Source organism: Squalius cephalus, assembly GCF_949319135.1.
Source record: "Squalius cephalus genome assembly, chromosome: 2".
Taxonomy (NCBI): Eukaryota; Metazoa; Chordata; class Actinopteri; order Cypriniformes; family Leuciscidae; genus Squalius; species Squalius cephalus.
The window spans coordinates 49,302,815-49,315,475 of NC_137123.1; the positions used below are offsets into that span (position 1 = coordinate 49,302,815).

The 12,661-nt window shown below is 38.1% G+C and overlaps 1 protein-coding gene across 3 annotated transcripts in view; it reads left to right on the forward strand.

Annotated features, from left to right (window-relative positions):
• Window positions 1-7,320: 7,320 nt before the first annotated feature.
• The window catches only part of rapgef2a (Rap guanine nucleotide exchange factor 2a), a 41,592-nt gene continuing 36,251 nt past the window's right edge, over window positions 7,321-12,661 (forward strand). Inside the window, exon 1 of one of the 3 annotated variants that reach the window (XM_079848423.1) lies at window positions 7,321-7,961. In XM_079848423.1, the coding sequence (XP_079704549.1) occupies window positions 7,878-7,961 (84 nt within the window). In that variant the 5' untranslated portion in view covers window positions 7,321-7,877. The remainder of the gene's footprint in view (window positions 7,962-12,661) is intronic. The other 2 variants (XM_079848424.1, XM_079848425.1) reach the window with 2 other exon arrangements.

Sequence of the window (12,661 nt, forward strand, 5' to 3'; positions counted from 1 at the left end):
ACGACCAATCACAACAATAAGCCCCATGCGCTTAGCTACCAGCGGAGCTAACTGGTAGATTAGACTCTTGCCGTATCCGGTCGGCAAAATAGCAAAAACGCCCTTCTTGCAAAGGAAGGATTCGAGCGCCGTCTTTGGTTCCTCTTTTAGATAAAAAGCCAAGTCTAACTCGTTCATTGTAGCGGCCAAAGCTGTTTCAAACAACTGGTGTTCATCCATAGCCATCTTGCAATGTTTACTAATGACTTCGACGTCACAGCGCTGTCGTCATCTGTTTAGCTTGCCTCTGGTCCGCCTGTATCAGATAACCTGATGTGACTGGTGCAGCTCAGATCGAGGGGCATATTTAATGAGCATCATTACTCGACGCCAGAGTAAACTCGCTGAGCAAATTCAACTTGTGCTCTCGCGAGAACTCTGGATTTCCAGGGTATTGATCTTCACTATACAATCAACTAATTCATTTTTATTTATTTATTTTCATTTTTATTCTTTATTTTATAGCTATTTTCTCTGCTAGTTCTTTTTGAATACACCTACACTCATTTGCCCCTATGACTGAACATGAGGTTATCAACCGATATTGTTTTCAGAAGATGCCAAAGGTGATTATAATTTACAATTAAATGTCTGGAGCAGCAGCAGAAAGTAGTGAGCATGTTGCATGTTTAATAAGGTTCTCTGAGGAAGACACAAATGAGGAGATGGTTTTTCCACACGTCTTTGAAGTGGTGCCCAAATCACAGACCCAGCTCATTATTTTCATATACAACCAGCTCAGCTGCTCTTGAGGATCAAACACGGTATGATTCAAATCCTTCAAAGGGGAAATCAGGTTGGCAAAGTTCTTTTATAAGGTTTAAAGTCCTTACATTTATTGAATAAATTTCATTTATGTACTAAAATGTGTGCATTTATATGCACCACATGACCGAACGTAAGTAGTACAAGCTATTCTCAATCGACAGTATTTGTAGTAAAATGTTAATACCCATGTTTTCTTAAAAAGGCACATGCAATGAATGGGGCCATTTTTTGGAGGATTTCAAAGCAGAAATGTAAATCTCATAATTTTATAAAAGCACTTTAATTCTCTAATTCTTTTGTTAAAACTTGTTTTATTGAGCTGCAAAACTGTTTAAATTCTTTAGTCGTTTTAGGGTTTTCAGGGTTTACAGACAGTGCTCTGTTGTGGTGACATTTTATACAACTTTACACAGAGATAAATACAGCAGAAAATAAATATTTTGAAGAATGTCTCAGTGTGTTCCCTTTCAGTTGGTCACATTCGACGGTACGTCGACGTAACAGGTTACATACTATGTAGGCTAACCGAGACGTTTTTAGTGGTTCAAGCACGTAGTGCTGAAACACTGTTGTAATTGTTAGAATTTCCAAGGATCAGCATTCTCCCCTAAAACACACGTCTTTTAGCCTGGCAAGCCAGACCTACATCAAGATGTTAGGTCTGGCAACTCAGCATTGGCAGGGCTCAATCCGAGGGGCGGGATAAACGGTTGTCTTTCAAATTCCCTCTGCACGTGATAGGATAGCGCTACAACCAACCAGAGTGTTTTCCCACCAGCGTAGCTAGTTGATAGATTCAACTTTTGCTGTATCTGGTCAGCAAAACTACGAACACATCTTCCTTTTTTAAGAATGACTTAAGTGCCGTTCTTTGTTCTTTTCTCGAAGAGAAGCTTAACTCCAAGTCCTCCAGAGTCGCGGCCAAAGCCGATTCAAAAGACCGCTGTTTGCCAGCAGCAGCCGCCATTCTTTGTTTTCAAGTAGCAGGGAACCGTCGCAACTCTGTCATCATGTTAAGCCCGCCCCGCCTATTCTAACGATGTGATTGGCCTGACTAGAGTTTGGTTTTTCCAGCTCGAAAGTCAACGGAGAGTTGCTAGACTACACTGGCTGCAAAATAAATTTTGCTGCCGCTAGGGTGCGTCTAGATTTCTAGGCTACACGTCTTTGATTTGATTGGTGAAATTTTCTGTTTTGTTTGGATTCAAACTAGTCCTAGGTTTTTCTCCCGATCGGAACCAAACCAGTGCAAAACATTTTGATTCACATCCGTGATGGGGCGCCAAAACAAGATGTTTTGAGTGAGTGGTCAAAGACTCTCCAAGGATCACAGCTGTAGAATTGCAGAGGTTAGTATAGTCTTTAGGTCAGGAAGCCTAAAAAAAAAAATCAAACAGCACCTACATCACCACATGTTGTTTGGGAGGGTTTCAAGTAAAATCCCAAAACAAACTCTAGCATATTCAGTTGTCAGACACGACTGAAGCTTCAAAAGGGACCGGCTTCTATGGTCAGATGAAACTAAAATAGAGCTTTTTGGCAGCAAACCCACCAGATGGGTTTGGTGCACACAGGGATAAAAAGTACCTCATGCCCATGGTTAAATGCTGGATCTTTAAATGTTGTGGGTCTGTTTTTGTTTTTGTTTTTTTTGCTGGAGGCATCTTGTTCAGATACATGACATCATGGATTCTAGCAAATACCAACACAGATAAAAAATCTAAATCTTACAGCCTCTGCTTGAAATCTTATAATGGGCTCCCATGGTTGGATCTTCCATCAGGACAATGATCCAAAACAAACATCAAAATCAACACAAAAATGTGTCACGGAGGACAAAATGAAGCTTCTGCTATGACCATCCCAGTTCCCTGACCTGAACCCTATAGAAACTGAGTGGGGTGAACTGAAGAGAAGAAGCACCAACATCTGAAGAATCTGGGAATCGGAAGGATCTGGAGAGATTCTGTATGGAGGAATGGTCTCTGATCTTTTGTCAGGTGTTCTCTAAACTTATCAGGCATTATAGGAGAAAACTCTGAGAGCTGTTATCTTGGCAAAAGGAGGACGGTTGCAAAATTATTTAATAAAAGGGGGCAAATAATTGTTCCCAATGTGTGTCTACGAGGACATTCGTGTATCTCGAAAAACACGGCCATGGCCAAAGAAGTTCGAGTGGCTGTCAGACAAGGTTAACGGAGGCTGATCGGAAACGAATCTAGCTGGGCATTTTTGACTCACGGCCTCAGAGGCCTGTGAGAAATTTGAAAGAAATTGGCCACCGGGGGCGCCTTCGCGTTTTTCATATGCGTAAAGGATTGTACATCACATGTTTTTTTGCACATGCCTACGACATTCATACCGCATAGAAATCCTCATTCTGAGCAACTTTGTTGCCGCTGTCAATCGAATTGTTCGTTAAATAATGGAGATTATTTCAAAAACCTACTTTTGCGAACTATTCCAAGGTTTTTGACTCAACCACGATAACTGTTGAAAAGCTTTAAAAACATACATTTCCCGAGTAAATTGTCTGTTTTGTCCGTAAATTGTCTTTTACATCTATGATCTAGGTGGTAGGCTTGCTAAATAAAACAATACCTTTTTACACATTGGCTTAAAGGCCTTAAAGCACTTGAACCCATAATTGCTGCGTGCAGCTATATATTTTCCCCTCCATATTCAATGAAAGTCAGTGGGGTGCAATGTTGTTTTGGACCCCACTGACTTTCATTGTGTGGCCGAAAAAAAAAAAGATTTTGTGTTTCACAATAAAAATAAAGTCACGTTTGGAATTGGACCACACACATTGTGTGCCATTCAGGTTTCCAAATACTTTTGGTCATGTTGTGTTGTGTATAATATGAGTCCGATGACAATATGATTGTTGGCATTGTGTGATCAGTCCATGTGCAATGTGAAGATTTTGCAGGTGTTTGTGTCTGTTCGTGTGTATGATACATCAAGCAGTGCTGCTATGTGCTCATCTTCAGAGACTAATGCAATTAGACAGAAGAGTGACAACAGCTGTTGAACAACAGAATAAGACACACACACACACACACACACACCAAAGTAATTAATGGAAGCACAAATGCATTTAAGATGGCTTACTGAAATTAATTCTGCATCCTTCAATCATTAACTGTGTGTGTGTGTGTGTGTGTGTAAAACGTCAAACCTTTTTTTCCCCTATAGCAATCATTCTACCATCATTACTGTAATAAAATCAGAGAGCAGTTCAGAATAATGATGAAGGAACCAAACCACTTTTATACATTCACTGTCAATATTTGCATAATTGTACCAGGATGGAGAGGAGGATATATAGAGAAAAAAACACATACAGTATAGGTGGGTGTAGTGCTGCTGGCATATACAGGATGACGCAATTAGATTTTGTATGTTGTTTAGTTTTGATTGTGGATGTAAATTACAGGATGAGTAAAGGTTTGAAATAACACATGAACATCAAGCATATACAAAAGCAGCAATAAATCATAGCGCAAACAAGCACCTATATACTTTCACACCGATACTTTATATACCCACACCCATGTTTTCATAACGTAGCTTTAACCATCTGGCCATATAGATTGGATAGATAAAACAGCAATATTTTCAGGACTTCTTTGTTGCTAAGGGAACAGAACACTAGCACACTTGGTGTTAGTCACAGACATATAACACCCATCGTCATGGTCGTAATTAGTGCCCTATATAGATCTTTGTACACACATGTTGGTGACACTTGATTTGGACTGTTACACATACCGAAGAATTTCTGTCTGCCCTGTTTTTTTCTCAACCCCCAATCCTTTCATCATCCCCTCGCTCTTGTGCGTGTGTGTTTCTGATGCTTCCCTATCTTTGTTGTAGATATATTACTCTTCATGACCTCATGATTTACATGAATCCTCTTTTCCATCTATGTACCTGCAGTGTGAGTGCTTTAAAATACCCTGGTTATGAACACTTAAATTGATGCATTGCATCACATCTGTGGAGGTGTGTGTGATGTGTGATTTGTTTTTGTCTGGGTGCATAACTGGATCCTGATCAATTCTGTATCACTTTAATAAGACGCAATGGGGAATTGTTGTTTTCTTGAAAATTATCGGGCTACAACATCACATTAAGTTATATTTAAAACATTAACATTACATGATTTTATTTAATGAGTCTTTAAAAAATGTAGTGTCACTTCTAATTTCTTGACAAGTTGTTTTTTTCTCTCCGTACTTTTGCTATAGGCCTATTTGTGTGGATATTTTCCATAATTTGGCTAGCCAATCCTATAAACACATAGCCTACATATTTATTTAGCTTATACCTATGTAAGTGTGGACATATGTATTTCTATTGTTTTATAACTAATTACTGTAAAATGGCTATGGACTAACTATAGTCCAACTCTAACTTTACAGCTAAAAAGACTTTTCACTTAGAATATTAAAAGATAACTTTATCTCTGCTTTATTTGTGTACTGTTTTTGTTTGTTTGTTTGTTTGTTTTTCTAATTGAGGGAGGTTTTGAAGGGCTTTGAATTTAGTTCACTTCTGGGAAGACATATGTACTACTACAGTTAAATAAATACTGTACAAACATTGTAAATATGATAATGTACATGAGAGATTGCACAGGGGTTCCCATCTTTATCAGCTGAACCCCATTTTAAAATATGTAAATTAATTCAAATGTAAATGATTTAATTTGAGTACCTCATGTGATTTTTTTTAAATTAATAAACTTTAATAATAATATTTGGTTCATTTCTGTATATAAATTCTGAGTAAATTTTTATTTTATTTTACACATTTTAAAAATGATATAATATTTTTTTAAATATATATTATAATATAATATCACATATAGGAATTACAATAATAATGTAAATATGTTTTTCATTTATTCAGTATTGTCATTTCTATCACAAGCTCTTGAATTCAATTCAATTCACATTTATTTGTATGATGCTTTTCACAAAACAAAAAAGCAGCTTTACAGAAAAATGCATGTTTCAACATTACCATTTAGAGTAGCCTGTTATCAGATGTGACTGTGTCAAAGTATTGTCCAAATGTCAAAAATGTACAGTAAGATAATAAGACTACTAAACAAATCATGCACTTAGCTAGGCTGTATATCATTCATTGAGCAGAAAAATGATCTCATTAAAGCAATTATTACAATTTGTGATCATAATGATTACAATAGTCTATTATAGAAAATGTAGCATTGGTGCGTGTTGATTCAGGGTTTGATTCATCTGAAGTCCTCGCAGGAGATGGTGTCGTCTCTTCACAGGTGTTGGGGCATCTGAAGCCTTTGTAAGAGGCTGGATCCAAACTGGAGCTGACGTAGGCTAGTCTCTTATGAGACGGGTCTCCCAAGGAGACAGAAAAGCAATTTGAAAATAATTAGCGGCGTAGCTGCTGCTGTTGTTCAGAACATTTCAAGCAATAGATAATCATGTGCATTTCATCTGATATAAATGGAGTACAAGGTTATGAGCTGCATTAGGCGTGAATGATTGGCTAAAGAGTCTCATTCTCATTTAAATTGGGAGAGTGTGTCTGAGCCCTAAACATCATCAGGAAGGCTATTCCTATAGGAGCCAAATGTGAACATGTTCTCCCTCCAGTTTAGTGGACTTAGATATCCTAGGTAGGCTACTACCAAAAGTCCAGAATTGTGTGACCTTAAACCGAGCGTGATGGATTGTAGGGTGATAGAACCTTCTGCAGTTCCCCCATGGACCTCTAGTGTCTTGCGAGCGGCTGTTGGGGACTGGGGACACCTCCATTAAACACTATAGTGTCTCTCAATGTAGCCTACAGTTATCTAGCTCGACCTGCCGGTCGTTTTTGGTATTGGTCAATCAGAAGCTTGTGCAAATCTGTCAGCTGGCACATTTTCACTTCTATAAAACTCTCTTTCATTCTTAGTAAAATATCATAACAGTAAATTCGATATGAACTATACTTAAACACTTAGGCCTATACCAAATTATAGCTTCAGTAAAAGTTTAAGCATGTTGCTTAAAATGTTCACATCTGTCTAAAATTGTACATCAATATCAATGCTCAGCACAGGCCTACTACTTAATAAGAACCATAATAATATTAGCCTAAATTAATAATAGGCTAATAGATCAAAAAAGCCATTTTTTGCTTGCTGTGCCACATATTTCATTGTGCTCCCATGTTTTTAGGTAAATGTCAAGTACATCTGATTGTTATTATTGCTCCAAATAGTTAAAGTATTGGATCAGTTGTGTTTTTCTCTAAGTCGGAAAAAATGAGACGTTTTCGGGTTTTGTAACGCTCGTTGTTTTCCACTGGTCGCCGCAGTGCACCATTACCACAGATCTAGGCTACCTCAAAGTTAGTCTGAACTTGTTTGTCCACTGGGTGCGCTAGAGGTCGGCCATTTAATGTCTTGCTTTCAACTCTTGTGAATCACTGCGTTGTCACCGGTCCAGTTTCACCCCGCCTGCCAGTCCGTCCGGTGTCCGTCACACAGTCGCTATGGACGCACGTCAATTTGTTAAACTTCTCCGACTTGGATTATCGGACGTTTAGTATCGGCTTCCCCTTTAACACGACTGAAGAGACTTGCCAGACGCGGAGTGATGAACAGCAAACCCCGAAACATCAGAGTTTACGCCTGTATACCCGTGAACCTCTATCCGGACACAACACAATGCTCAGACATTTGTGGACGTGTTTAGTTGCTTTATAGTTGTTTCAGGTTACTCGGCAAAAACGGAATTCTGTTAGGCTGTCGTCTTTACGCACTCCTTGGAAAGAGGTTATTGAACGCCGTAAACTTTTAAAGGTGTACATATTTGCCCCCCTGTACGCCGCCGCTGCGAGGACTTACTGTTACCCCTGATTTGAATACAACTCTAGCCCGGGGCTCGGAAACTGGCCCACTTCGAGATATTTTTGTCTTTTAGAGAACGTAGCCTTTGGGGTTTTACAAATGACGGCTCTGCTTAAAATGAGTCGGAAGCGTTAGGGGAAATGTACGAGGTTTGACAAAGGAGATCTTTTGTTACATGTGAATGCACGCGGACAGAATGGCGTCATATGTGGACAATAGTTTTCGGCACGCGATCATGAAGAATCCTGCCGACAGGACGCAACAGGTAAGAGACAACAACTGTACCAATGCTGCCTAGACATAGCCTGTATGTGATTATTTACTTAGTTTTGCTGCTACACAACAGCCATAATGTCCATCATTGTTTTGGGAAATTGTTGAATTTCTAAATAAAGAGCATTGTATACAACTCAAACTGACTTAGAAGGTCTCAAGACAAGGGGATATATCCCCTTAACTCAAGCTGGCTTACAACGTTTAAAGAGTTATACTAACGTTACTTAAACTGATTTAAAAGTAGCCGTAAATCGGTTTATACAACTAGAGAAAGATAGCTTGAGTTTAGAAACCGTTTTTCTAGGATAGAGTTTACACAACTCAAGCTGACTTAAAACGTATCAATTCAAGACAACGGTTTATGCAACTAGAAAAAAGTTTTTACAACTCAAGCTGAATTACAGTATTTTAGTAGTCTGTTTCATAAAACAAAAAACTATTTACAAAATCCCAGCTGACTTAAGAAAGAGTTTCCCCTGATTTTACAGACAAGGCTTAAATCTAGTCCCAGAGTAAAATGCATGTTTGAGCTATCTTAACTGAAAGCAACTTGCATGGACATATTTCAAAATATGTCAGTGCCATTGTTTTGACTCAAGATACATTTTTTTTTTTCAAGATAAGATTTTTTTCTAAGACACATTTGTAAAAGCTACTTAAATGCCTTAATTGAACCAAGGCCTAATCCTGACTTAGTCTAAGCACTGTCTGTGAAACCAGGTTCAAGCTGACTTAATGGCCTGGTTTCACAGACAAGGTTTAGATTAAACCAGGATTAGTCGTTAGTTTAATTAGGACAGCTAAGTAGTTTTTATAAACTTGCCTTTGAAAAAACATGACTAAATTACTAAATTAACTGCATCTTGAGACAAAATAATGTTCAGTGCAACTTGCTTTGAGTTAAAACGGCTCAAACATGCATTTTAGTCTGGGGCTAGCTTAAAGGATTAGTTCACTTTTAAAAAAAACTTTTGCTGAAAATTTACTCACCCCCATGTCATCCAAGATGTCCATGTCTTTCTTTCTTCAGTCGAAAAGAAATGAAGGTTTTTGATGAAAACATGCCAGGATGTTCCCCCATATTATGGACTTCAATGGGACCCAAACGGTTCAAGGTCCAAATGACAGTTTCAGTGCAGCTTCAAAGGGCTTTAAACGATACCAGACGATGGATAAGGGTCTTATCTACCGAAACGATCGGTCATTTCAAAAATAAATTAAAAAGTTTAAGTTTTATAAGGACAAATGCTCGCCTTGCTCTGTTCTGTGATGCGCGTTCGTGACGTCACGTAATACGCAATTACGTTGAAAAGGTCACGCTTGAAAAATTTCTGTCCTGAAGAATTTTCTTTTAGGCTTTTTAATATTAAAGCACCCAGGATACGCACACAAAATGGACATTTTAAACGATAAACTGACACAAATACATTTGAATATGTGTATATGGTCCTCCTTCCGCACATTTGTAAACGCGTCAAAAGTGACCTTTTCAACGTAATTGCGTATTACGTGACGTCACGAACGCGCATCACAGAACAGAGCAAGGTGAGCATTTGTGCTTATAAAACTTAAACTTTTTTATTTATTTTTGAAATGACCGATCGTTTCGCTAGATTAGACCCTAATTCATCGTCTGGTATCGTTTAAAGCCCTTTGAAGCTGCACTGAAACTGTCATTTGGACCTTGAACCGTTTGGGTCCCATTGGAGTCCATTATATGGGGGAACATCCTGGCATGTTTTCATCAAAAACCTTAATTTCTTTTCGACTGAAGAAAGAAAGACATGGACATCTTGGATGACATGGGGGTGAGTAAATTATCAGCAAAAGTTTTTTTAAAAGTGAACTAATCCTTTAAGCCTTGTTTGTTAAACCAGGGGGGAAATGTCTCAAGACAACGATTCTTCATACATCTGAAGCTGAATTACAATGTCTCAAGAAAACGGGTTATACCTCTCAAGCTGACTTAAAATGTATTATTCAGTTTAAACAGCTAGGAAATTGTTTCTGTAACGATTTATACAACAAAAGCTGACTTAAATCGCTTAAACGTCGAGGAAACAGTTTATACAACTCAAGAGTCAAGGTGACTTAATTGTTGCCTTTATACATTGTAAATCAGCTTGAGTTGAATAAGCAGTTGTAGACATTTTTATACACAGTTGACTTAAAATGTCTAAATGAAACAGTGTCTCCGTCACATAGTGGGCTCAGACATTGGATACATTGTTTAATTTAGTCCTGCTTGTTTAAAGGCGCCAAGAGCTCCAGTTCTACCTATTTTTTGGGGAATTGCGGTGTCCCTTTAGTATGTAAGCAAAACGAAGTTAAGCGACTTACTGTTTTGTTCCACATCTATGCTCAGTTTTGTCGTAATCAGAGCCCACAGTTTTTTTTAAAGCATTGCTTAATATAGTCACACTCATCAGGCTTGTTGCTGTGGTATTTTAGAAGCGTATTACTCATCTGTCGGAAGGGAGTATTTCCTCACTATGCCCTGAAATCCAGACTAGATCATCGTCATTTAAACCATCTGCAATAAACAAATGTCACAGCGCCATTTAGCCCCGGACCACAAGCTCATTAGAGTTTCAGCTCTGTAAACTACCAGCATTGTTTGAATGTCTAAGCACACTGAACCTCCTATCTGTGGCCACGTAAAACTACATTTGTGTTCTGTGTGTGGGACATTTGGCTTGTGAGTTTTGAGCCCAGGAATTTAATGAATCAAAAGAATGTGAGGAATGTATTTTATAGTGTTGGCTCTTCAGTTCCAGGCCCATGTGTGCTGCTTTAAAGACATAAAGCAGTTCCTTAAGTATTTCATATTTTGCTCATAATTAGTGTGATATGTTCTAATCTCCAACATGAGTCCTCTGTAACCCAGGAAGGATTACGGATCAGCCCCTGGGACCTCTGACTCACAGAAGTCTCAAGCTGAGAGAAACCCAAAAGCCACTGTTTGAATGTGTGCCAGTGACAGTTGCCCCAGTGTGAAATAAATGAAGAGATAAGCACTAACACCTTCTTAACACATTATTGCAGCTTTGATGTGGTATACTAACTTTGTGCCTCTGACTCCAACCTAGTAGTTAAAAATGTGGGCAAGCAACCAAAAAGTTGTGTGTTTAAATATGGCAAGAATTGATCCAAGAGCTATTACCACTGTGTGCTTTAGCAACTCACAGTATCTAGTGGGCTTTTTAATTAGTTTTTTGTAAGTCACCTTGGATTAGTGTCAGCACAATGACAAATTAGGCAAGTCCACAAGCTGGTAGGTTTTTCAGATGGTTGTTAATGTTAATCTGATTACCACGTTAAAGTAGTTTTTTGGTCAAGGACCAGGATTTTAATGATAATAAAGTAATAATAATAATAATAGAAAACCTCTCTTCTTTATTTTGGCAGTTCAATTAATACAATTTTATTTTTACATAGTCTTTTGGCTTATAATTTTACTTCAAAGGATGTATGATGATGATCGGATCGCGAGTGGACTGTGCTAAATGGAAGTGTAAATGGGGTCTAAAATATTTTGAGCTTGTCGACTTTCGACCACTTCCAGAGATAGTCGAAAACGCATTCGACCGGATTGCTTTCTTGTAAATGCTCATGTGGTCGAATGCGTTCAAACAGCCACAAAAGAGACTCCGCCTACTGACCTAATGGGTAAACATCATGGGAAGCGCACTAACCAGACAGGATTTAAGCTTTGTTCTCTGGAGGCCAAATTTGGTTTGAAGACGGAAAACATACCAAACACAATGTTCTCTCACCATTCCTGATTTCTAATACGCACTCACAGCGATTGGCACGGTCTTGTGGCTATCAGAGCAGAAACGAAAGCTGCTGCTCTCTGTATGTTTTTATCTGTCATCTCCAGCCGCTTTCATATAAATTGTGCAAGATTATTTTGTCCATTAGATCAAAAGATATATATTTACCCACACATAGACCCTCCCCTCTAAGACACGACAGAAGTGGTTGAAAGTGGACAAAAGTGACGGATTAAAACATCAGGTGTAAACGAATGTGTGGCTCCCTCATATACTTGTGATCCGATTGAACAAAACGCATCTTGATACCATGTGTAAACAGGGCCTAATTGGTCAAACAACACTCACTGGTCTCCTTACATGTAGCCTAACTCTCATTCATGATCTTAACACTTTGCATACAGTTAAAGTTGTGATGAAATGGAATTAGCAACATATTTTGTGATGTACATTCGGGTGTAATATATTGCACTCAAATATGAGGTAATATAGTTCTCATAAAGTTTTAGTTAGTACCCTCAGAATAGTAGTGTAGCACAGCAGTAGTGGGAGGAAGCAACTTAGATTATACAATAATTACATAAGATGCCAAAATTATTTGATGTAGGACTAGTAGTTCTCCATAAAGAACAAGCTTGCTACATTGTCTTATTTTATTTTTTAGCAATTTCCTGGTTTCTTTTTTATTGTTTGTTTACTATAAGCATTTGCACAGATGCCATGTTGTAGTTGGTATATGGTCATGGCCTCAAGTGTGGCACAGGTGAAAATTTTAGTCAATACTTAATGCTAATACGTAATGCATGAAAGTATAATACAGCTTTGTATAATTTTGTACAAGTAAAAAATATAACTGACTATAACAAGATCCTAGTTCACATTATAATAAATTGTCATCTCTCAATCTCATGTT